At 37.1% G+C, this 22,294-nt stretch overlaps 1 protein-coding gene across 1 annotated transcript in view; it reads left to right on the forward strand.

Annotated features, from left to right (window-relative positions):
* The window catches only part of tnrc18.S (zinc finger protein 469 S homeolog), a 102,360-nt gene that overhangs the window by 38,841 nt on the left and 41,225 nt on the right, over positions 1-22,294 (forward strand). Inside the window, exons 7-14 of the mRNA XM_041579208.1 lie at positions 5,436-5,641; positions 6,382-6,528; positions 7,330-7,643; positions 8,405-8,792; positions 12,270-13,124; positions 16,489-16,667; positions 18,181-18,314; positions 19,672-19,800. Of these exons, the coding sequence (XP_041435142.1) occupies positions 5,436-5,641; positions 6,382-6,528; positions 7,330-7,643; positions 8,405-8,792; positions 12,270-13,124; positions 16,489-16,667; positions 18,181-18,314; positions 19,672-19,800 (2,352 nt within the window). The remainder of the gene's footprint in view (positions 1-5,435; positions 5,642-6,381; positions 6,529-7,329; positions 7,644-8,404; positions 8,793-12,269; positions 13,125-16,488; positions 16,668-18,180; positions 18,315-19,671; positions 19,801-22,294) is intronic.

Below are 22,294 nucleotides of genomic sequence, written 5' to 3' on the forward strand. Positions count from 1 at the left end.
GATCTTTCAGGCCAACACATTACTGAAGTAAACGGGGGTATTAATGTAACCCATGTTCTGATGTGATTAAATGGGGGTATTAATGTAACCCATGTTATGCTGTGAGTAACCTGGGGTATTAATGTAACCTATGTTATGCTGTGAGTAAATGGGGTGTATTCATATAACCAATGTTCTCCTTTGAGTAAACTGTGTGGTATTACTGAAACCTTTATTCTGCTCTGAGTAAATGGGGGTATTAATGTAACCCATATTTTGCTGTGAGTGAACGGGGTATTAATGTAACCCATGTTCTGCTGTGAGTAACCTGGGGGTATTCATGTAACCCATGTTCTGCTGTGAGTAACCTTGGGGTATTCATGTATCCCATGTTCTGCTGTGAGTAACCTGGGGGTATTCATGTAACCCATGTTCTGCATGTGAGTAAACTAGGGGTATTCATCTAACCAATGTTCTGCTGTGAGTAAACTAGGGGCATTCATGTAACCAATGTTCTGCTATGAGTAACCTGGAGGTATTAATGTTACCCATATTCAGCTTTTTTGGTAGCGGGGTCAGTGGAGAGGGACTGGAAAGCTATATCAGTAACATCACCTCCCTGCCTTTGCTTTAGTTTTTCCTTCACCTGACCACATAAACGTCATAATTTTATATACCCCCTCCCACAGGCCTCTAGTTATACTGCTTTTCCCATGGTAACCTTCACAATATTGTGTCGCTACAAATACAATGATTACACAAATGTAATTTTTTTAGATTTCTTTTATTAAATATTTTTCATATAAAAATATAAATTTTGAGGTTCCTAGTTTTTTGCCTTCACTGTCAGTTCTTCTCACTTGATGTTTTTTAGTTCCATCAAATAAAGTTCTCTCAAAGGAATGACATGTGACCCCGGTCGTATCCACACTCTGAATTAGAGTCCTGCAGCGGGTCGGTTACCTGCGGGTTACCCGCAAAAACCTGCGGTACCTTGCGGGTTGAGGGGAGAAGTTCTGGGTGCGGGTAAAGACGCGGGTCGGCGGTTCTGCAGGTTTTGCTGCGGGTCTTCTCAATAGGCATATTTACTCCCCTTTTCTGGTCTACTTCCGATGATGTCACTTCCGGTTTACAATGGCAGCACTTCCTGATTCTTGATGGTCAGCGGGTTGCGGATAAGGTACTTGCGGCTAGGGTCGGGTAGCGATTCCAAGCAGGTAAGATTGCGGGTCCGGATTGCAGGTTGCGGGTATGGGCCTGGTACGGGTCCCAAAAAACTGGACCCGCGCAGGACTCTACTCTGAATAGCCCAAAAAACAGGTTTGTGGTCCGATTGTCTCATAAGTGGACAAGAGCCATATTTGAGAACATGGATGTTGTCCTCATGCCAGCTCTTGTGCATCACTCGGTCGGTGTATGAAGCCGTCCTCTGTTTCTGACTGGTGTCATAGACATCAGATCCGATGTTAAATCTATATGTGGGACGGAAATGGATTTTGCCTTCTTTAAATCCTTTGAATAGAGAACCTTTAGTCACCTCTGCTGACAGCTGGTCGTGCTGCATGAGGGACCTCATGTCATTGTCTGGAAGGTTCTCTAGGATGGAATCTACTTCACTCCGACTCTTGCTCAAGCGGAAATTGAAGTCCCCGAACCAGAAGACCTTGTCAAATCGACTGGTCACATCGTCTTGATCGGAGTAAATCGGGTTTGTGTCAGGAAAGTTTCTAGGGAGCTGCAGGTCTTTGATGATCTTCTGGTAGTTCTGGATCCTTTTTTTCACTTTGGAATCTCCTGCCGCAAAGTGGGCATTGATGAAGATGAAATGTTCCAAAGAATGTAAATGAAGCAGCCACAGCCCCTTTAGTCTTGATTATTGGGAAGAGTCTGGTGGTGACGGTTGCACATTCAACTGCAGAGCAGAACCACATGAGATCTCGTCTGATAAGCAGCGACAGGTACAGGACACCGTGAGCTTCTGAGTGGAGCAAGACATAACGATGACCCAGTGTCCGCTGAATATGGTATTCCCATTCTTGCCTGTGGGGGCAGACTCGGCACCCGATGGAAATAGGAAATCTTCCAGTCTGTCTGGAAGATCCTTTTTCCCATTCATATTCCAAGTACCAGTAAATATTTTAAGACTTTTCTGTGGAAGACGTTGTTCCAGTTCATCTTCTCCTAGTAAGCCTTCATCAACCAAGAGGCTCTCTTCTAGAAGCTTCCTGTGGCTGGTCTGTCTGGGAGAAACACCAGTGTGCTCCTTAGTGGTGTAACTGGAATACCAGTCAATGAATAATCCACAGATAAATACCAGGAGAACAGAGATAGAATAGGAAGTTCTTCTCAGTCTCATCATCTTCATCATCATATATATCTATTCCTTCATGGAACTCCAGTGATGCATGATGGATATAAATAAGTGCCGTGAAGATCATGAATGTAATAAGATCGGCCCAACCCAACCTCCTCCTGTAGTGATGTCTCCAGTAATGGCGAACAGTCCACTCAATGACAACTGCCAATAGAAACACCATCAGGATAACTGAACTCAATGGGTAGTTCTCTTCAATGGTCTCTTCAACTTCTCCAAATCGAAATTCTTCTGGCACCAGGATTTCTGTCTGGGTCAGTGATGAACGATCTGGGGAATAAAGACATTGTTCTAATAAAATAAGAAAAGCTATGAACGGTTGGAAATTCATGGGCTGAATGGTACCAAGTTATCTAGTCATTTGTAAGACTAGAAAAAAAAAACAAGAATTTGTCCCTATGTCAGTGTTTACCACAGCCCTGTTTGTTTCTCTTTAAAAGACATTGATCTGCCTGTTTAGCTAAAATTGGTCTGAAAGGAATTGTTTAGTATAAAAAAGACAGGCTGTGCAAAAAAGAAAATGTTTTCAGCATAGTTATTGAGCCAAAAATGTAATCTATAAAAGTTGGAGTGATGGTATATCTTACATAACAGCCAGAACACTACTCCCTGCTTTTCAGCTCTCTTGCTTTCCACTGATTGGTTACTACCTGGTAACCAATCAGTGACTTGAGGGGGGCCACATGGGTCACAACTTTTTCCTTTTGAATCTGACCTGCATGCTAAGCATCCATTGCAAACTCATTGGACAGTTATGTTCTATGCGAACCATTTAGTGTCACTGGATAACTAACCGTTAAAGAGCTGAAAAGAAGGAAGTTGTGTTCTGTTCTGTTAGATACCCATTCACACCAGTCTCTCTACATGTTTGGCTATTTACCCAATTTTTACACTGAACTGTTCCTTTAATGAACTAATATAATGATCCTCGGACTAAACCAGGTGTCCATAATGTGTTTTAAAAGTTGCAACATTTTCCCTCTATTATAAAAAATAACCATTAACCACCTTTTGGTGCTGGGACAGTGATGTATCAAAAAAGTCAGTACTAAGGGGGGCATAAATCTCCACATACAGATGCGCACTTTAAGTTTGCCAAAAATATAAATCCATTAAAAAGTTACCAAGTCTATAAATTGTTAACCCCAGTGGTATTAACCCTGATTAAAACCCTTATGTGCTGTGCAAACATATTATAATAGCCTTGTGAGTGGTAACCCTTGCTGTGTATAAAAATATATAAATGATTCCTACATCAGGAATTCAAATTATCTATTCACTTAATAAGACATAAAAAACAAAAAATACACAATATAAAAAATAAATAAAAAGTCACTGTGATAATGTAAATATGGTCCCCATAGTAATCAGTTCATGACTTGGTCCGTTAGGGAAACAATGGTACTTCAGAGGGCAGCCTGCACCCATAATCATAACCGTCCAGGGCGGCCTGGTGTCCATATAAGAACCGGAGTGGTGTATTGGATCATCGAACTTTTGGACAACTGGGTTATATATATTATTTATATATATATATATATATATATATATATATATATATATATATATATATATATATATATATATATATATATATATATATATATATATATATATATATATATATATCTCATTCATATTCTCTGAAGAATGGTTAAGAAATCATAATCCTTGAAAAAGGTCCCCAGGAGGGACCGAAACGTCGGATTGACATGTAACACGTTGTGCAAATAAAGACTTCACTTTAAATGATTACAGTGTGTGCTGGTTCTCCTTCTACTATATATATATATATATATATATATATATATATATATATATATATATATATATATATATATATATATATATATATATATATATATATATATATATCTCTCACAAAAGAAAGCACTCACGGCAAAATGTCTGATTAAAGCAAATGCAATACTTTACTGCATCACAGCAACTTAGGACATTGACGCTTTTCAATCCACTGGGGACCATCTTAATATATTGATAATGGGTTGAGTGCAGAGGACCTCTTGTATTTGTCTGTGAATTTTGTGGTCACAACCTCATTGCACACACCAGTTTGGTAAGATTCTTTAATATGCCATTAATTGGATCTGTTGCTTAAAGTATTTTGGGGGTATAGTTTTCATTTAAAGAGAATTTGGCTTTTAGATGGGATGGGGTTAGTTATCCCCATTTGAAAGCTGGAAAGAGTCAGAATAAAAGGCAAATATTTAAAAAAAAAAAAAAACTGGGAAAAAAAATTAAAAAGGTCAACTGAAAAATTGATTAGAGTTGATCATTCTATAACATACTAAACATAAACTTAAGTCCTTCATAGATTTTTACATGTATTAGGCATACCATAGTCTCAAGATACAGATTATAATAAAGCCTTGCTTCCAAAGAGCCCTTAGTCCACCTTGAGTCAATAAAACCTATCTTGGGTTGTTCACCTTCAAACAACTAGTTGTTGTTGTTGTTAGTTCAGATTGATCACCAGAAATAACTACTTTTTCCAATGACTTTCTATTTTCTTAGTGTCACAGTTTTTCTAATATTGAAGTGTACAGTGTAATTTTTCGCCTTCTAAAGAAGCGCTGGGAGGGGGTTGCTGACTCTGTAAACTGTTGTAAATTGATACATTTCTGATCTTTGTCCCTGCTGAGCAGAATCCCTGATTCATTAAAGGCAGCTGTTAGAACTGATACAATAGTTGGAACATTCAACTTTAAACTTAGATTTTGGAAAAACAGTAAAAAATAAACAATGGAAAGTAATTGAAAAAAGTCTTTATTTCTGGGAAACAATCTGAAAACAACTGAACTGAAAAAAGTGTTTGGAAGGTGAACAACCCCTTTAATACGAAATATTCCGTACACATACCTCTATTTGGGAGACTGGAACACTAGGTTAACAACCACCAACAAGCCCTGCGTTGGCAGTGTAGAGTCCTCGATATTCTTTTAAGACTAATAGGTGTCTTAGAACATAATACTGAGTACATAAAGGCCTTAGGGTAATACTTCTTACAAATTTTATATCTTAGGAAAGGCTCTAATGCAGTTTTGGGTTTTTTTCTGAACAGGGAAAGGAAGGACTTTTCAGATTTTTCACGGATCCATCCTTCTGGAAGTGGTGCAAATGGATTAAATCCTAACCTTATGGTAACTGGAGGTCCAGCTTTGACCAACACTGGGCACTGGCCAACCGATTCCACTCCGCAATTAGCAGCACAATCCTGGTTTCATAGAGGAACTACCCCACCTATGTGGCTCACAGGTCACCCTTATGGTATGCTGTAATTTGGTTAATATCTTATCTAGTCCTCAATCGGGCTTCTTGCTTTGTTTTAATTTATCTGCTTAAAATGTTTGTGTACGATTAATTTGGAAAATGTTGTTAGACATACTCATGTTATTTATTTTTTGTTTGTATGTAGTATGGCTTCTGAAATAAAACGTACATCAAACTCAGTCCTAAAGGAACAGTAACACCACCAAATTATGTTTTTTAAAGTAATGAAAATATAATGTACTGTTGTGCTGCACTGTTAAAACTGATGTGTTTGCTTCACAAACTCTACTATAGTTTATATAAACAAGCTGTTGTGTAGCCATGGGGGCAGCCATTCAAAGCTGAAAAAGGAAAAAAGGCACTGGATACACAGCAGATAAATTCTGAAGAATCCCATTGTATACTACAGAGCTTATCTGTTATCTACTGTGCTTGAATGGCTGCCCAGCAGCTTGTTTATATAAACTATAGTTATGTTTCTGAAGCAAACACACCCGTTCTACCTATGCTGGGTGACATTACATTGTATTGTCATTTCTTTAAGACATTAAAGTTTCTTAAGACATTTCAGTTTTTGGTATTACTGTTCCTTTAATATATATCCTTTCCAGTTGTAAAGATCGATATCTAAACCTTTTTGAATGGGTCTGTCAGTGGGCTTACAAACTTAAGGAATTTTCTTTTCATGTAATTTTCACACCTGTAATGTCTTTTATACCTTCTTGATTTGCTTTCAGGTTTTTCCCATCAAACACTGCATCACGGATTAGGCGCTGCATTCACTCCTGGAATAACTTCCTCTCTCCCATCTGCTTATCAGTTTGTAAGAGATCCACAGACTGGTCAGATTGTGGTTGTTCCATCTGAGCAGCTATCACACTTTGGTATGTAACTAAGATAATTATTTATACATGATTTGGCCTCTTTACTAACATTCTGTAATTCTCTGCACTGCTTATCCTACCGGTAACTACAGGTACTGTTAAGGTATTATGGGAACTGCAGTCTTGGCTAAAGGAGAGCTGGTTGCTGCTACATTTTCAATAGTACATGTAATGGAAATTGACAATGGCAATAGAAAACAGATACTGCTTTCAATAGCAATTACATTTAAAAATGAAGACGACATTGGAAAGGTGCTTAGCACGGCATTTTTATTCATTAGGCTAAATTTTATATTTGGGTATAATAGTACTGTATTATATTTTTAAAGGTGGTCACCTTCCAACACTGTTTGGTTCTGTTGTTTTTAAATAGTTCACCAGAAATAGACTTTTTTCATTCCAATTTCTCTTTGTGACCGTTTTTCTAAAATTGAAGTTTCACGAGTTGATATATTTATTATGTTTGGCCCTGCTGAGCAGAATTCCTTTAATTAAAGACAGCTGTTAAAATTGATCAAATATTTACTAATATTTTACAGATGCTGCTAAGAAATGAATCCGCTAGTGTAGCAAATTGTAACAGTTCAGAATATGCACCTGAATTACTGAACTGCCAGACTGACACAGGAACATTACATTTTAAACTTACATTTTTGAAAACCGGTAAAAAATAACACAGAAAGCAATTGAAAAAAGTATTATTGATGAACAACTGAACTGAAAAAAAGGGCACAACAATGCCTTTAATAGTAGTATTTCTTTAAAACTGTTGACTTTCTTTGATTTTTTTGATTGCTGTAGAACTTCTGGATAGGTCTTCAGCTCTTTGGCAAGCTATGTATTCACCGTCTCGTAGCTCTCTTCAGCATGCACATCAGCTTCAGTTCTTATCCCAGCAGCAAATTTTACGACAGCATGAACTGTATATGCTGCAGCAGCAGGCAGCACATGCGCTAGAGCTGCAGAGGAGTGCCCAGTTAGATGCCTTGGAACTGCAGAGAAGTGTTCAATTAGATGCTTTGGAACTCCAGAGAAGTGAACAGTTGGATGCATTAGAATTGCAAAGAACTGCACACCTTGATGCTCTAGATCTGCAGAGAACTCCCCCCCTAGTGGTATGTATGCAGAAATAATATGCTACCATTTATATCAATAAAGAAAGCTTGCTTATCTACAGACGTATTTTAAACTGTTTCCAACAAGCTTACACCGAATATAGAATGTAAACTGAATGTAGTATCTACTTTTCAATATTAGTTCAAGTAATGTTTTACCTTATTCATGCTATTTCGCTTACATTCCATCCTTAATATTTAAAGGTTTATTACCATTAACATGCATCAAGACTGTAAAATGTACATGGCATGGGTGGCTAAAGATTAAAGTCTGTCTAAAAAAAAACAGAAATAATTTGTAATGAGATCTGCAGCATTGAGATTTTAATCGATGACTTCTGAAGTGGGGAGCTGAAAAACCTGAAATTCCTTTCTACCCTCTGTTTAAACTTGTATAGCAGATTAGTAAATTAGCCTTAGCTGACCATACATTACTATTTTGGCTAGGTTGTCAAATGAGTGTATATTTCCCTGATTTGGGTAATATATGGCTAATCCAATCATTTGGCCCTCAAATCAACCATCAGATAGTAATTGCTGCTATGCAGGCTTTCAGACGAAGGACTGTATCAACACACAGATGAAAAAAAAAATCAAACCTACCAAATATCTGTTGTTCAGGCCTTTGTTGGAACTGTGCATATACTGGGGTATGATTTAAAAAAACAAAAAAACAAAAACATAACTAAAGCTTGACTTACTGAACTAAAATAAATGCTTACATTTTAGCATTAATTATCTCCAATATTTTTTTTTTACAGGAAAGCTTTAAAGTTTATGGACAGCAGACAGAAGTGGAAAATAAAATTGCAAAGCAGAATACAGGAACCTGTAAACAGAGGTTGCAGTCCCATCCAGATCTGTTAAAACGAACTGTCCTTTTACCATCTGTTCCATCTTCTTACAGTAAATCACTCAGCTCTCCTCCTTTGTCACCAAAAGCAATCCCAAAATCAGAGCACAAACAAGAAGGCCCAACCCAAGAGGAACAATATGAATATCTTACAAGTTCCCACCCTTCCACCCCTCCTCCTGGGTCTCCTCTGCCATCCACTGCTTTTACAGAGGACATTTGTGAAGAGGAAGCAGAAAAGAACAGCACAGATATGGAGAAGGACAGCACTTCCCCATTTAGAGGTTTACTCACAGGTAGATGGCTTCTATAGAATTTCCAGTTAGCTTATAAATGTATGCCAACTTTTTGCATATGGTAATTGAATTTAAGTGGACTTGCAAAGGTTTATGCCAGTTACATAGTTACATAGTTACATACTTAAAGGGATAATGTTATGGGAACAAAAAAAATTCAAAATGAATCAGTTAATAGTGCTGCTCCAGCAGAATTCTGCACTGAAATCCATTTCTCAAAAGAGCAAACAGATTTTTTTATATTCAATATTGAAATCTGACATGGGGCTAGACATTTTGTCAATTTCCCAGCTGCCCCAAGTCATGTGACTTGTGCTCTGATAAACTTCAATCACTCTTTACTGCTGTACTGCAAGTTAGAGTGATATCACCCCTCCCTTTTCCCCCCAACAAAATAACAATGGGAAGGTAACCAGATAACAGCTCCCTAACACAAGATAGCAGCTGCCTGGTAGATCTAAGAACAACACTCAATAGTAAAAACCCATGTCCCACTGAGACACATTCAGTTACTTTGAGAAGGAAAAACAGCAGCTTGCCATAAAGCATTTCTCTCCTAAAGTGCAGGCACAAGTCACATGACCAGGGGCAGCTGGGAAATTGACAAAATGTCTAGACCCATGTCAGATTTCAAAATTGAATATAAAAAAATGTTTGCTCTTTTGAGAAATGGATTTCAGTGCAGAATTCTGCTGGAGTAGCACTATTAACTGATGCGTTTTGAAAAAAACATGTTTTCCGATGACAGGATCCCTTTAAATCAGGTTTAAAAAAAGACAGTCCATCAAGTTCAACTCAAATCAACTCCTCCAAATCAAACCCAGTATTCATATACACACCCCTCCATACACTCACAAAATTATATATACCAATATCTATACTAACTATAGAATTTAGTATCACAAAAGCCATTACAACATCACCCGGCAGTGCATTCCACAACCGCACTATCCTCACTGTGAAGAACCACCTATGCTGTATCAAATGAAAGTTCTTTTCTTCTAGTCTAAAGGGGTGGGCTCTGGTGCGGTGATCCTCTTTATGGGTAAAAAGGTTCCCTGCTATTTGTCTATAACGTCCTCTTATGTACTTGTAAAGAGTAAACATGTCCCCTCGCAAGCCCCTTTTTTCCAGAGAAAACAACCCCGACGTTGACCGTCTACTATTATAATTTAAATATTCCATCCCTCTAACCAATTTAGTTGCACTTAGTCTCTGCACTCTCTCCAGCTCATTTATATCCCTCTTAAGGACTGGAGTCCAAAACTGCACTGCATACTCCAGGTGTGGCCTTACCAGGGACCTATAAAGAGGCATAATTATGTTTTTATCCCTTGAGGTTAATGCCTTTTTTATGCAAGACAGAATTTTATTTGCCTAGTGGCCACAGAATGACACTGCCCAGAATTTTACAACTTGTTATCTACAAAAACCGGTAGATCCTTCTCAGTTTAGGAAACCGTGAATGGCATAGTTATCATGTCATGCATAGTATTAATTTTAAACTTTTGTTTTGCGCACAGATATTTTTTTTATTGCTATTTAAAAGAAAGAGATTGAAGAATGTTTTTTTTTTTTATTTGTTAAATAAATTAAATCTTCAGACATTTACATTTCAAGCAGAAATGTGCAAGTGCAGCAGGATATTTCGGTAAGTTCCCCAGGCACACTCACATCAGAACTTCTCAAGTATCCTTATGTATTGTATTATAGGTGCAGTTATTTTGGCACATCAAGTGGTTAGATGACTCATTTTGTTTTTTCTGAATTCCTGAAACCTTGCACAACAGCCTCCCTAAACCTCATAACATACTGACTTCTGGCTCAAATCATCATATAATCAATCTTATCATAGCAGTCAATTACCTACTCACTTTATTTGCTGTTTGAACCAAGGAAAATCGCATGCTGCAGTTAGAACTTTTAGAAAATGGGTTTAAGTCCAATATTTTAAAGATGATCGGCTTTACACAATTTATTATGAAGATTTAGAAGAACAAATACACAGGCAAAGGTTCTGTCATATTTTTTGAGTTTTTTATCCTAAACTTTTACATTTAATGCTTCTATGTCTATGTTCCTTAAACTATGATTTGGCCAGCCGAATTGTTGCCAACATCTTATACTAGTTGCCATAATGGGCCCTCCCTGCAATTAATGACTTTATGTTGTGTTTTGTTATAGGGAAACGCTTTTGAAATAAAAAATAACAAAAGTGTTATAAAGGTGATACCATAGAAAAAGCTTTCAGAACATTTTAGTTCCTTTTTCAAATGGAAGACGGGGATGGTGGTTAGCACAGCTTTTCCAAATAATATGCGTCCAATTCCTTAATAGTTGCTCTGTGCTGCAACTGCTGCAAAAGATCCAAGTATAGGAGAAGGAAGAGGAACTCCAGCAGTATTACTGCAAACAACGTTTTATTTTAGGCTGTGGTAAACACAACATGTTTCGGGTTCAATACCCTTTATCAAGTGAATGAGTGAATGTGTTTACCACTGCGTGGAATAAAAAGTTGTTCCTCTTCCTTCTCCTACACTCTTCTTTTTTCAAGCTGATTACAATGAAACTGTGGTGTTCTCTGGTATATATACAACATTCAGCTCATAGGTCAAATGACCAACAAAAAGGAATATCAATCTATGTGTGAGATGTCAGTCATTTATTGAATTATTGTAGTGTAGAGTAGAATCAAAGGAATTCCATATCCAGATAGTTAGTCCAGATCAACACATTGGTATTTGTGACCTGGTGCAGTTGTGCTTTCTTATCCCACACTTGTGTAGTGTATTTTACATCAAGTCAGTCTTAACTGTACTTGTAGGGCCCAATACAAAAGATATGTCTATGTCATTTGTAGATATGCTATAATGCTACACTCCACAAAACAAAAACAAATAATGCAAAATCATATATGTTTAAGTATGTATATGGTTAAGTATTCTGTGCCGTTATGGCAGTGCATTATTACCTGAACATTTTGTTAGTTTTTGCATTTTATAAACTGTATTCTGCTTGGATGAAATCATTTTGTCATCCCAAAATGTTAAGCACCCAACAAGTGATTATAATTGCTTACCTGTGAAACCCTGGCTAGTGCTTCTGTTTGCTGAAAACTGTACTGGCCCTGGGTAACTAGACTTGGAGTGCCACTTTGCCATATTCCACTCTCAGGATCTTCTCTAAGTTACAGACCAGGTGCACATGTGCAGTAGAGTGAAAAGCCAAAGATAGAAGCAAAAGTACAGCCTTTCACCTTATGGTGCACAAGCACCTTGCCTGTGGCCACCGAAGAGAACAAAAAGTTAAAAGATAATAACTGAGGGTGTGCCTAGCATTTGGTACCCACTAATTATTATACCTTCACATCCCCTTTAATGTTTTTATTTTTCTGTGAAAGGTTGATGTTTCTTAAACCAAATACCCAATTATATAATCTCTTCAACATATGATAATATATGCACTTTTTGTTTACAGATCTTTCCTCAGGATATCAGTTCTCACCTAGTTCTCCATCATTTAGAAAACATCACCCTTACACAGTACAACCAACAGCTGGGACTAATGAAGACTGTTCTACTTCAGATCTTCCTCTCTCAGATGCTAATCAAACAGAGGTGAAGACAAACCACCACCAGCTTTTAGAACCAGAGGTCCCTGTTTCTGCAGAAAAAGAACAATCTTCAGATAGCATGTTACATTCAGAGACCCTAATTCACAAAACTATTTGTATTTCTACTGAAGAAGAAATTTCTTCAGAAGATGCTGAATTTGAGCATGAACTGCGGCAAAAGAATGAAACTTCAAACTTTAATGAGGAAAATTATCAAGAGCAACCCATGTGTGAAACCGAGTGCTTCTCTGTAATCTGCCTTAAACCTGGAAAAGAAACATGTTCAACTCAGACAGATTTCAACAGCTCTTTTATTCCGAGTGCCAAGTGCCAAGTGAATCTGGTCATAAGTTCTCAAAGCCCTGAACTTTTTGCATCAACAAATGACACAAAAGACTGCAGAACACTCAAAAATGAAGAAAGTGCAAATGGAGTACCAATTGTCACGAGGTCTGTTCCTGATATTAAGTTTAGTGAAATGGACGAGGGTACATATGAACTACCAAGCACGATGCCTATGGATATAGCAGCTGAGGATCCCTTGGCTGGTATGAATGCATTAGTTGCTGCATCAGAGATGCCTCAAGCCAGTCCTCTGGTGCCAAAAGACAATTTGTTTCTGCCTGATATAAATACAAATCCTGTTCTCCTGCAAGGCATTGCCCTTCTTAGTGAAATGGCAGAAATTGAACTGGAAAAAAGAAAAAAAGAACTTGAGAGTAAGTTTTGTAAGCGATTTGTGTAAAGTTTTTCATACATTACATTACAAAATTAGATCACCAGAACATTACAACTTGTGCCTTTTTAAAAATTCATATAATTATTACATTTAAAGGGGGCATGTGCCTTCCTGAAAACTTGCTAGCCAAAGAAGACATCCCATTTTTAATTACAGATGCCAGAGTCTTATCCAGTGAGATAAAATAACACTAGATGAGTCATCTCATTGAATCCTAAAATACTAGAATTAATGGTCAAATTGACAAATGTTGTATGCTACTTTTACAGTTTACTCAAACAGCAGATATAGTGGTAGTCCGTTGTTCGGATTTTGAATACTGGTAGCAATTGTCTGAAACCAAGAAATAAGTAGGATTTTTATTGGAGGATATTCATGCAACAATTAGGCCACTGGCATTGGAGGACTTAGGGAAAAAAAGTTCTATTTTGCAGCGTTGCTTTAAGAATCAATTTATTTTTTTGTTGAATTACAGCTGCCACCATGCTTTAACCCTTTAGAATATACTGGAAATTAGTAGTCCAGCTACATTTGGTAGTTGTACATTAATGGTATGTTAAGTATATAGCTCCTTTAAATTGGATTTGATTTCAGGGGAAACCACAATGCATAAAAATGATTAGAGAACATCTATAACCAATTACTGCAGGGGTCCTCAGCATGGATTTAATTAATGTGTAAGAAATAAGTTAACTGTTTCCAATTTGACTTTAATGAGAAGAAGGAAGGGCATTTGGACATTCCAGATTATGGTGGATTAGCCATCAATTTATTTGATTGTTGAATTACAGCTCACATCATGCTTTAACCCTTTAGAATATACTGGAGATTTGTAGTTCAGCTACAATTGGGAGTTGTACATTAATGATATGGAAAGTAAATGGCTCCTTTAAATTGGATTTAATTTTGGGGAAACTGCAATGCATAAAAATGATTAGAGAACATCTATAACCGATTACTGTAGGGGTCCTTGGCATGGATTTAATTAACATGTATGAAATCAGGAAACTGATTGTAATTTCCAACTTGACTGTAATGAGAAGGAAGGAAGGAATGGGAATTTGGACATTCCAGATTATGGTTAATTAGCCATATTTATTGATACCTTTTTCTATTTTTTTGTGATTTGTTGTTTGCAACAGCACTGACTTTTCACTCAGACAGAATGTAGTTATCAGTAGAGATACTGATAACTACATTCCACTGTATAGGCACACAACCAAACATTTTCAGTGGGCAGTAATGCTGGGCTGTCTCTGCTAAATATGTTTACTTTTAAATGTCCCCTAGCTAAAACCATATTTCTCCTAAAAGATTCATCCTGTCCTTGCATTGTATGCTAAAGCAATGTGTCAGGCCTGAAAAACCTTCCAAGGCGTTTGGCAGCAACCTGGCTTAGTAACAGCCATTATTTAAAATCCTCTCTTCTTACATGGACTGAGATTAAACAGGTTTTTGGGAAGATCATGATATCCATGGCTGCCCTATGCAAGGAACTGGGCTCGGTTTCAACACAAACAGAGGCCTGCACATAAAGGAATTCCCCCAGACATAAAGTAATATTGATTGCCTTAATCCTGAAAAGACTTGCATTCAAACCAAAACCCAAGATTTTCTTAATAGTGGGAGAACTATTAAGCAGAGTTTTAATCTCTAGAGCAGCAATCCCCAACCATTTGAACCTGTGAGCAACATTCAGAAGTAAAAGCAGTTAGGGAGCAACACTAGCAAGAAAAATGTTGTTGGGGTGCCAAATAAGTGCTGTGATTGGCCATTTGGTAGTCCCTATGTGGACTGTAAACCTACATTAAAGGAGAAGGAAACCCCCTGGGCGCAAAAATCCCTCCCCCTCCCCTGTGTTGCCCCCTCCCTCCTGCCCCCTGGCCTACAATTCCTGCCGGGCAAATGCCCCTAACTTGTTACTCACCCCTCTGCGTAGGTCCAGTCCACGGCGTTCACAGGCGCCATCTTCTCACAAGCGGCGTTCTTCCTGCTTTGACCGGCGTTTTTGGCGCATGCGGAGTAGGAGCATTTCATCGGTACGGATCTACTGCGCATGCGCCAAAAGTCACAAAGTTTTCCGTGACTTTTGGTGCATGCGCAGTAGATCCGTACCGGTGAAATGCTCCTACTGCGCATGCGCCAGACAGTAAGATTCTCTAAATGCTGAAAATGAGTATTAGAGTATTAGTTCCCCCCACAGGTTTCTTATGGCGGTAGAAGTGGAGGCACTTGTTTTAAAGGTTGTTTTGTGTGGCAGCTATAATGTATTTTAAAACTCTATGCTATTTTAAAATAACTATACTGTTGTTATCCTTAAAGTGATACTGTCATGGGAAAAAACATTTTTTTCAAAATGAATCAGTTAATAGTGCTGCTCCAGCAGAATTCTGCACTGAAATCCATTTCTCAAAAGAGCAAACAGATTTTTTTTTATATTCAGTTTTGAAATCTGACATGAGGCTAGACATTTTGTCAATTTCCCAGCTGCCCCTGGTCATGTGACTTGTGCCTGCACTTTAGGAGAGAAATGCTTTCTGGCAGGCTGCTGTTTTTCCTTCTCAATGTAACTAAATGTGTCTCAGTGGGACATGGGTTTTTACTATTGAGAGTTTTTTAGATCTACCAGGCAGCTGTTATCTTGTGTTAGGGAGCTGTTATCTGGTTACCTTCCCAATGTTCTTTTGTTTGGCTGCTGGGGGGGAAGAGGGAGGGGGGTGATATCACTCCAACTCGCAGTACAGCAGTAAAGAGTGTTCAAAGTTTATCAGTAGGGATGCACTGAATCCAGGATTCGGTTCGGGATTCGGCCAGGATTCTGCCTTTTTCAGCAGAATTCGGATTCGGCCGAATCCTTCTGCCCAGCTGAACCGAATCCTAATTTGCATATGCAAATTAGGGACAGGGAGGGAAATTGCTTGACTAAAAAATATTTTCCCCTTTAAACTCCTAATTTCCATATGCAAATTAGGGTTCGGTATTCGGCCTAATCTTTCACGAAGGATTCAGGGGTTTGGCCAAATCCAAAATGGATTCGGTGCATCCCTATTTATCAGAGCACAAGTCACATGACTTGGGGCAGCTGGGAAATTGACAATATGTCTAGCCCCATGTCAGATTTCAAAATTGAATATAAAAAAATCTGTTTGCTCTTTTGAGAAATGGATTTCAGTGCAGAATTCTGCTGGAGCAGCACTATTAACTGATTCAATTTGAAATGTTTTTTTCCCATGACAGTATCCCTTTAAAAGATCCAAAAAATATATAAATCCAATGCATAGAGTATGAATTATTATTCAGAATCACCTATTTAACTTTTTAATATCTTTTTCATCTTATCATAGACCAGCCAAGCGGTCATTTGCAGTCCTCGTTAGAGAGTCTCTTGGCTGCCAGCTCACAGATGTTGATGGAAGTTCTCTCATGTCCTGTATTAGACTGTATGAAAGCTGAATCGATTCAGTTGCCTCGAGAGCTAAACCCTAACAAAAAGTACAGCTGGATGCAAAAAAAAGTTGAACCAGTGAGTTGTGAAACTTCGACATACGAAAAATGAGCAAGTATTCATAAGAGACCATATGCAAATTATTTACACTCCTTTTAACTTGACCTAAGAAGGAGATTAATTTTATACCAAAAATAAACTTGGTTATAAATGGGTCACCCAGTGTAGGCATAATGCATACTTATAACAGGCACATCATTAATTATCTGTAAAGGACAGTATGCTGAAATACTGACAATTGATGATAAATTGTTTCTAATTAATTGTATAATAACTCAAACAAATATTCCTGTTTCCCTGTTATAGACAATTTTGTGACCGCATTATTAACGTGTGTGTGTGTGTGTGTGTATGTGTATATATATATATATATGTATATATGTATGGGATCTGTTATCTGGATAACGGAAAGGCTGTCACCCATAGACTCCATTGTAATCAAATAATCCAAATTTCTTTTTTCTCTGTAATAATAAAACGGTAGCTTGTACTTGATAACAACTAAAATATAATTAATCCTTATTGGAAGCAGAACCAGCCTATTGGGTTTATTTCATGTTTACATGATTTTCTAGTAGTCTTAAGGTGTTACGGAAAGACCCATTATCCGGAAAGCCTCAGGTCCAGAGCATTCTGAATAATAGGTCCCATACCTGTGTGTGTGTGTGTGTGTGTGTGTGTGTGTGTGTGTGTGTGTGTGTATATATATATATATATATATATATATATGTATATATATATATGTATATATATATATATGTATATATATATATATGTATATATATATATGTATGTATATATATATATGTATATATATATATGTATATATATATATATATATATATATATATATATATATATATATATATATATATATATATATATATATATATATTAGGGATGCACTAAATCCAGGATTCGGTTTGGGATTCCGCTTTTTTCAGCAGGATTCGGATTCACCCGAATCCTTCTGCTCAGGCCCAACCAAATCCGAATTTGCATATGCAAATTAACGTCGGGAATGGGAATCGAGTGACTTTTTATCACAAAACAAGAAAGTAAAAAATGTTTTCCCATCCTAATTTGCATATGCAAATTAGAATTCCGGATTCGGTTCGGTATTCGGCAAATCTTTCGTGAAGGATTCGGGGGTTCGGCCCAACCCAAAATAGTGGATTCGGTGCATCCCTAATATATATTACATTATTTTACTTAAAATGATCTGATCTGGAAGCCATTTCAAATTAATAGCTCTAAAAATCCTCCAGAATGATCCTTTGGTGCCCAGGGATGAAAACCTCAAGTTTCTGGACAAGGCAAAATGTTTTGTTTTCTACCATTTTTGTAAACCAGGTTAGCAGATAATTATACAGAGGATCTCACAACTTCCTTCTTTTTAACTGTTTCTATCATTTTTAAATTAATTTGTATTGTTCTTCACAATGTACATTTTATTTTCCTATTTATTATTGAGATAGATTTGCAAGCGGCTTGTTGTTAACAGTAAAACAACTTTTGTTCCATTGTACAGTTTTCCATTAGATCTTCTATTGAGAATATGGACACTATGGAACTTGACTATAGGCTCAGACTGGCAGAGCTTCAGAGGATGTATAAACAGAAGCAGAGGGAACTGGTGAAGTTACAAAGAAGAAGGGATTTTGAGTAAGTCATAAGTATTTTCTTTGTATTGGGAATCCAAGGAAGGTATTATACTAAAACAATTAATTCTCAAGATAAAGGAAAGTGATGCTTTTTTCAGAATACACTTTGAGGAGAAGAAAACTGCTGAACTTGCCAATGTTTGAGACTTTGAGGCCTAATTGTCAAGGTCAAGAAAAAAAAAAAGCAACAATGTTTTGTTTTCACTTGAACATATTTATTTAAGAAAAAAGCATGACTGAATATTCTCAGTCGAATATTTTATGGAAAAAAAAAACACATTGTTCTATTAATTGTCAATGAGTCTGAAATACTCAAAAGTTGTAATATACTGCAGAGTTTTTTTTCTGGTGGCTTTTTATGTTTTCTCCCCCCTAAATCATGACTATTTAAACAGTCCACTTTTTTGGTTCAATAACTGCCATAGTGTCTTGGGTGGCAATACTTGGACTGACCCATACATTCATACTCCAGCCATTTAACCTGCATGGACAAAAAGCTACCCGTGGCCATACACCTATGGAAACCTTTCCATTGATCTGATCATGTATGCCAACAAATAGAACATTAAAGGAATACTGTCATGGGAAAAAATGTTATTTTCAAAACACATCAGTTAATAGTGCTGCTTGAAAAAGGTGTTTTCTGGCCTATACTTAAAATGCTGTACAGTGGAATGTATTCCAATGTAATATGTCTTAAATCCCAGGCAAGAAAACCTTGCCAACCATTTCACTGTAAGAGCTAAAGTTTCTACTTCATCCTTTAAAACTAGATATCAAACAGCTGAGCTGATAGCCACCTGATCAATGGTCCCGTTTCTTAACTCGCCATCTTTACCATCTTTTTTGGTAAAAAAAATACCAGCCTTCCGATAAATTTATCTTTCTTCCCTATTTAATAACATTGGGAACAAGCATCATTTTAACCAGCCAGGCCAGTAAAATACAAGTCAGGGGGCACCCCTAGCTGTGGGGCAGTAGAAATTTTAATCCATCTCTGCAATATTTATTAATTTTATTGTGTAGGCATTTGACTTTAACACGTTTAGTACTGCGGTGTACAGTCTTTGCTTGATATTCTGCACAACTCAGAACTCTATGCTACATGCAGAGTAAGGTCTTATCCACCTAAAAGTTTCCACATAATTCCTTAGTACATATATAATATATATAATTATATAATATAATTCATATAGTAGAACTTGGCTAGGTAAAAAAATGTTCCCCAGACCAAACAAGAACCCATAAGGGTAAAATATATGCCCTGCTATTGGTATTGTCCCTTTAAAATTAAACTTTTTGTTAAAAGTTTATTTACCTTTATTTACCTTTAATTAGTAATGTTCAAATATCTTTAGGGAAAAGCAAGATGAGAAGAATATGAATTTGACAAGAAGAGGTCCTGGCAGGCCAAGGAAGAGAAAACATGGAACAAGTAGTCTGTTTTCCCAGCTGGAGAGAGAGAGGCTTGAAACCAAAAAAATAAAGTAAGGATATAATGGTTATATATATATATATATATATATATATATATATATATATATATATATATATATATATATATATATATATACATACATACATGAAAACGTTTGAGAACCCCTCTTAATTCTTTGGAGTTTTGTTTATCATTGGCTGAGTTTTCAAAGTAGCAACTTCTTTTCAATATATAACATGCCTTATGGAAGCAGTAGTATTTCAGCAGTGACATAAAGTTTATTGGATTAACAGAAAGTATGCAATATGCATCATAAAATTTAGACAGGTGCATAAATTTGGGCACCCCACATAGATATTACATCAGTACTTAGTTGAGCCTCCTTTTGCAAATGTAACAGCCTCTAGACGCCTCCTATAGCCTTTGATCAGTGTCTGTATGGGGGTATTTTTGACCATTCGTTCATGCAAAATCTCTCCAGTTCAGTTAAATTTGATGGCTGCTGAGCATGGACAGCCTGCTTCAAATCATCCCATAGATTTTCAATGATATTCAAGTCAGGGGAATGTGACGGGCATTAGAGAATATTGTACTTCTCGCTTTGTCGATTTCCAAGTGTGTTTAGATGTACAGATTCGCCATCTGCAGCAAGATGTTCTTGCAGGTCTTTGGAGGTGACCTTGGGTCGTCTGTAACCATTCTCACAATTCTCCGCATATGCCACTCCTGTATTTTTCTTGGCCTGCCAGACCTGGGTTTTAAAGCAACTGTGCCTGTGGCCCTCCATTTCCTGATTACATTGAAACTGCCGGTTTAAACGTGAGATAGCATTTTGTAGCCTTCCCCTAAACCATGATACTGAACAATCTTTGTTTTCAGATCTTTTGAGAGTTGCTTTGAGGATCCCATGCTGTCACTCTTCAGAGGAGAGTCGAACAGAAGCACAACTTGCAATCGGCCACCTTACTGTAATTACTGTACCTTTTCTGATGATTGGATACACCTGCCTATGAAATTCAAGGCTTAACAAGCTAATCCAACCAATTTCATGTTGCCAGTAATCAGTATTGAGCAGTTACATGCATTCAAAGTAGCAAAATTACAAGGGTACCCAAATTTTTGCACAGCCAGTTTTTCACAATTGATTTAATTTTATACAACTGAATACTGCTTCACTAAAAAATCTTTGTTCAGAAAACACCCCAGTACTCAGATGTTCATGGGAAATAAAAGACATACCACTGTTTTATCTTTTTTTGTTGAAAGTGGAGTAAATTATTAAGTAGGCACAGAGGGGTAATTTAAGGCATACATGTTAAGGAAATACTGAATCCTAGTACAATAATCCGCATTTACTAAAATTACAAAAGTATTTTATGGTTTTTATCTGGTTTTATTTTTTTGGTGGTTGGTGCTGATTATTGAACGGGTGCCATCTTCTTCTTTTCGGTAATCTTCGTGAAGTAAGCACTGTATCGGTACATGCGCAATTGGAGCAGTCTGCCAGTATTTTAACAATTGCACATGTGCCGAAAGTCACGGAAATTGCTGAACGCTGGAAGAAGACCCGAAGTTTACCGAAGCGAAGAAGATGGCACCCGTAGACTCTGATGTGCTGAATCTGTTACAAGGGGGTAAGCTAAGAGTTTACAGAGGGTGACAGCTAGGCTGGGGGGCAGCAGGTAGGGGGGTCTATGTAGGGTAGGGGGGTACGGTATTTTAATATAAAGAGTTTTGTTCCCTTAACTAGTTACTTGGTTAGACAAAGGCAAAGATCCACTCATTTGGTCCTCTTGCCAAGCTACTGGATCTTGGTGTGTTTGGCCATTTTGAGAGCAGCAGTAGTCTTAAAGGGGGAACTATTGTGAAAATGTAATATAAGCTTCCTCATACTGAAGTAAGAAACTTTCTAAATACAATCAATTAAAAATTAGACAAAGGCAAATCCACTAATTTGGTCCCCTTGCCAAGCAACTGGATCTTGGTGTGTTTGGCCATTTTGAGAGCAGCAGTAGTCTTAAAGGGGAACTATTGTGAAAATGAAAATTTAATATAAGCTCCCTCATACTGAAGTAAGAAACTTTCCAAATACAATCAATTAAAAATTCTGTACCATTTCTAAAACAATTAAGTTTATCTTCACTATTCCTCTCTCAGCATCTGTTTCTCTATATTCTGTCTTCATGCAGCAGTTGGGTGTCAATAATTGATCGTTGGAGCCAATATATCCTTTCCTAGCTGATGTATTCGAGCTCATTCAAATAACTGATTCCAGTACAAACACAATCTAACAAAATAACTACTTTTTGCACAAATTTTCTCTGTAGAGAGCAGATTTCTGGTGATTTTAATAGTGAGCTCTAATACATCTTCTAGGCAAAAGGATCCCCCTATAAGATATATTGGATCATTCATCTGACACCCAACTCCTGACTGAAGAGAAACAGATGCTGAGAGAGGGATAGTGAAGATAAACGTGATTATTTCAAAAGTGATAGAGTTTTTAATTGATTGTATTTATAAAGTTTCCTATTTCAGTATGC

Source organism: Xenopus laevis, chromosome 9_10S (assembly GCF_017654675.1).
Source record: "Xenopus laevis strain J_2021 chromosome 9_10S, Xenopus_laevis_v10.1, whole genome shotgun sequence".
Lineage (NCBI taxonomy): Eukaryota > Metazoa > Chordata > Amphibia > Anura > Pipidae > Xenopus > Xenopus laevis.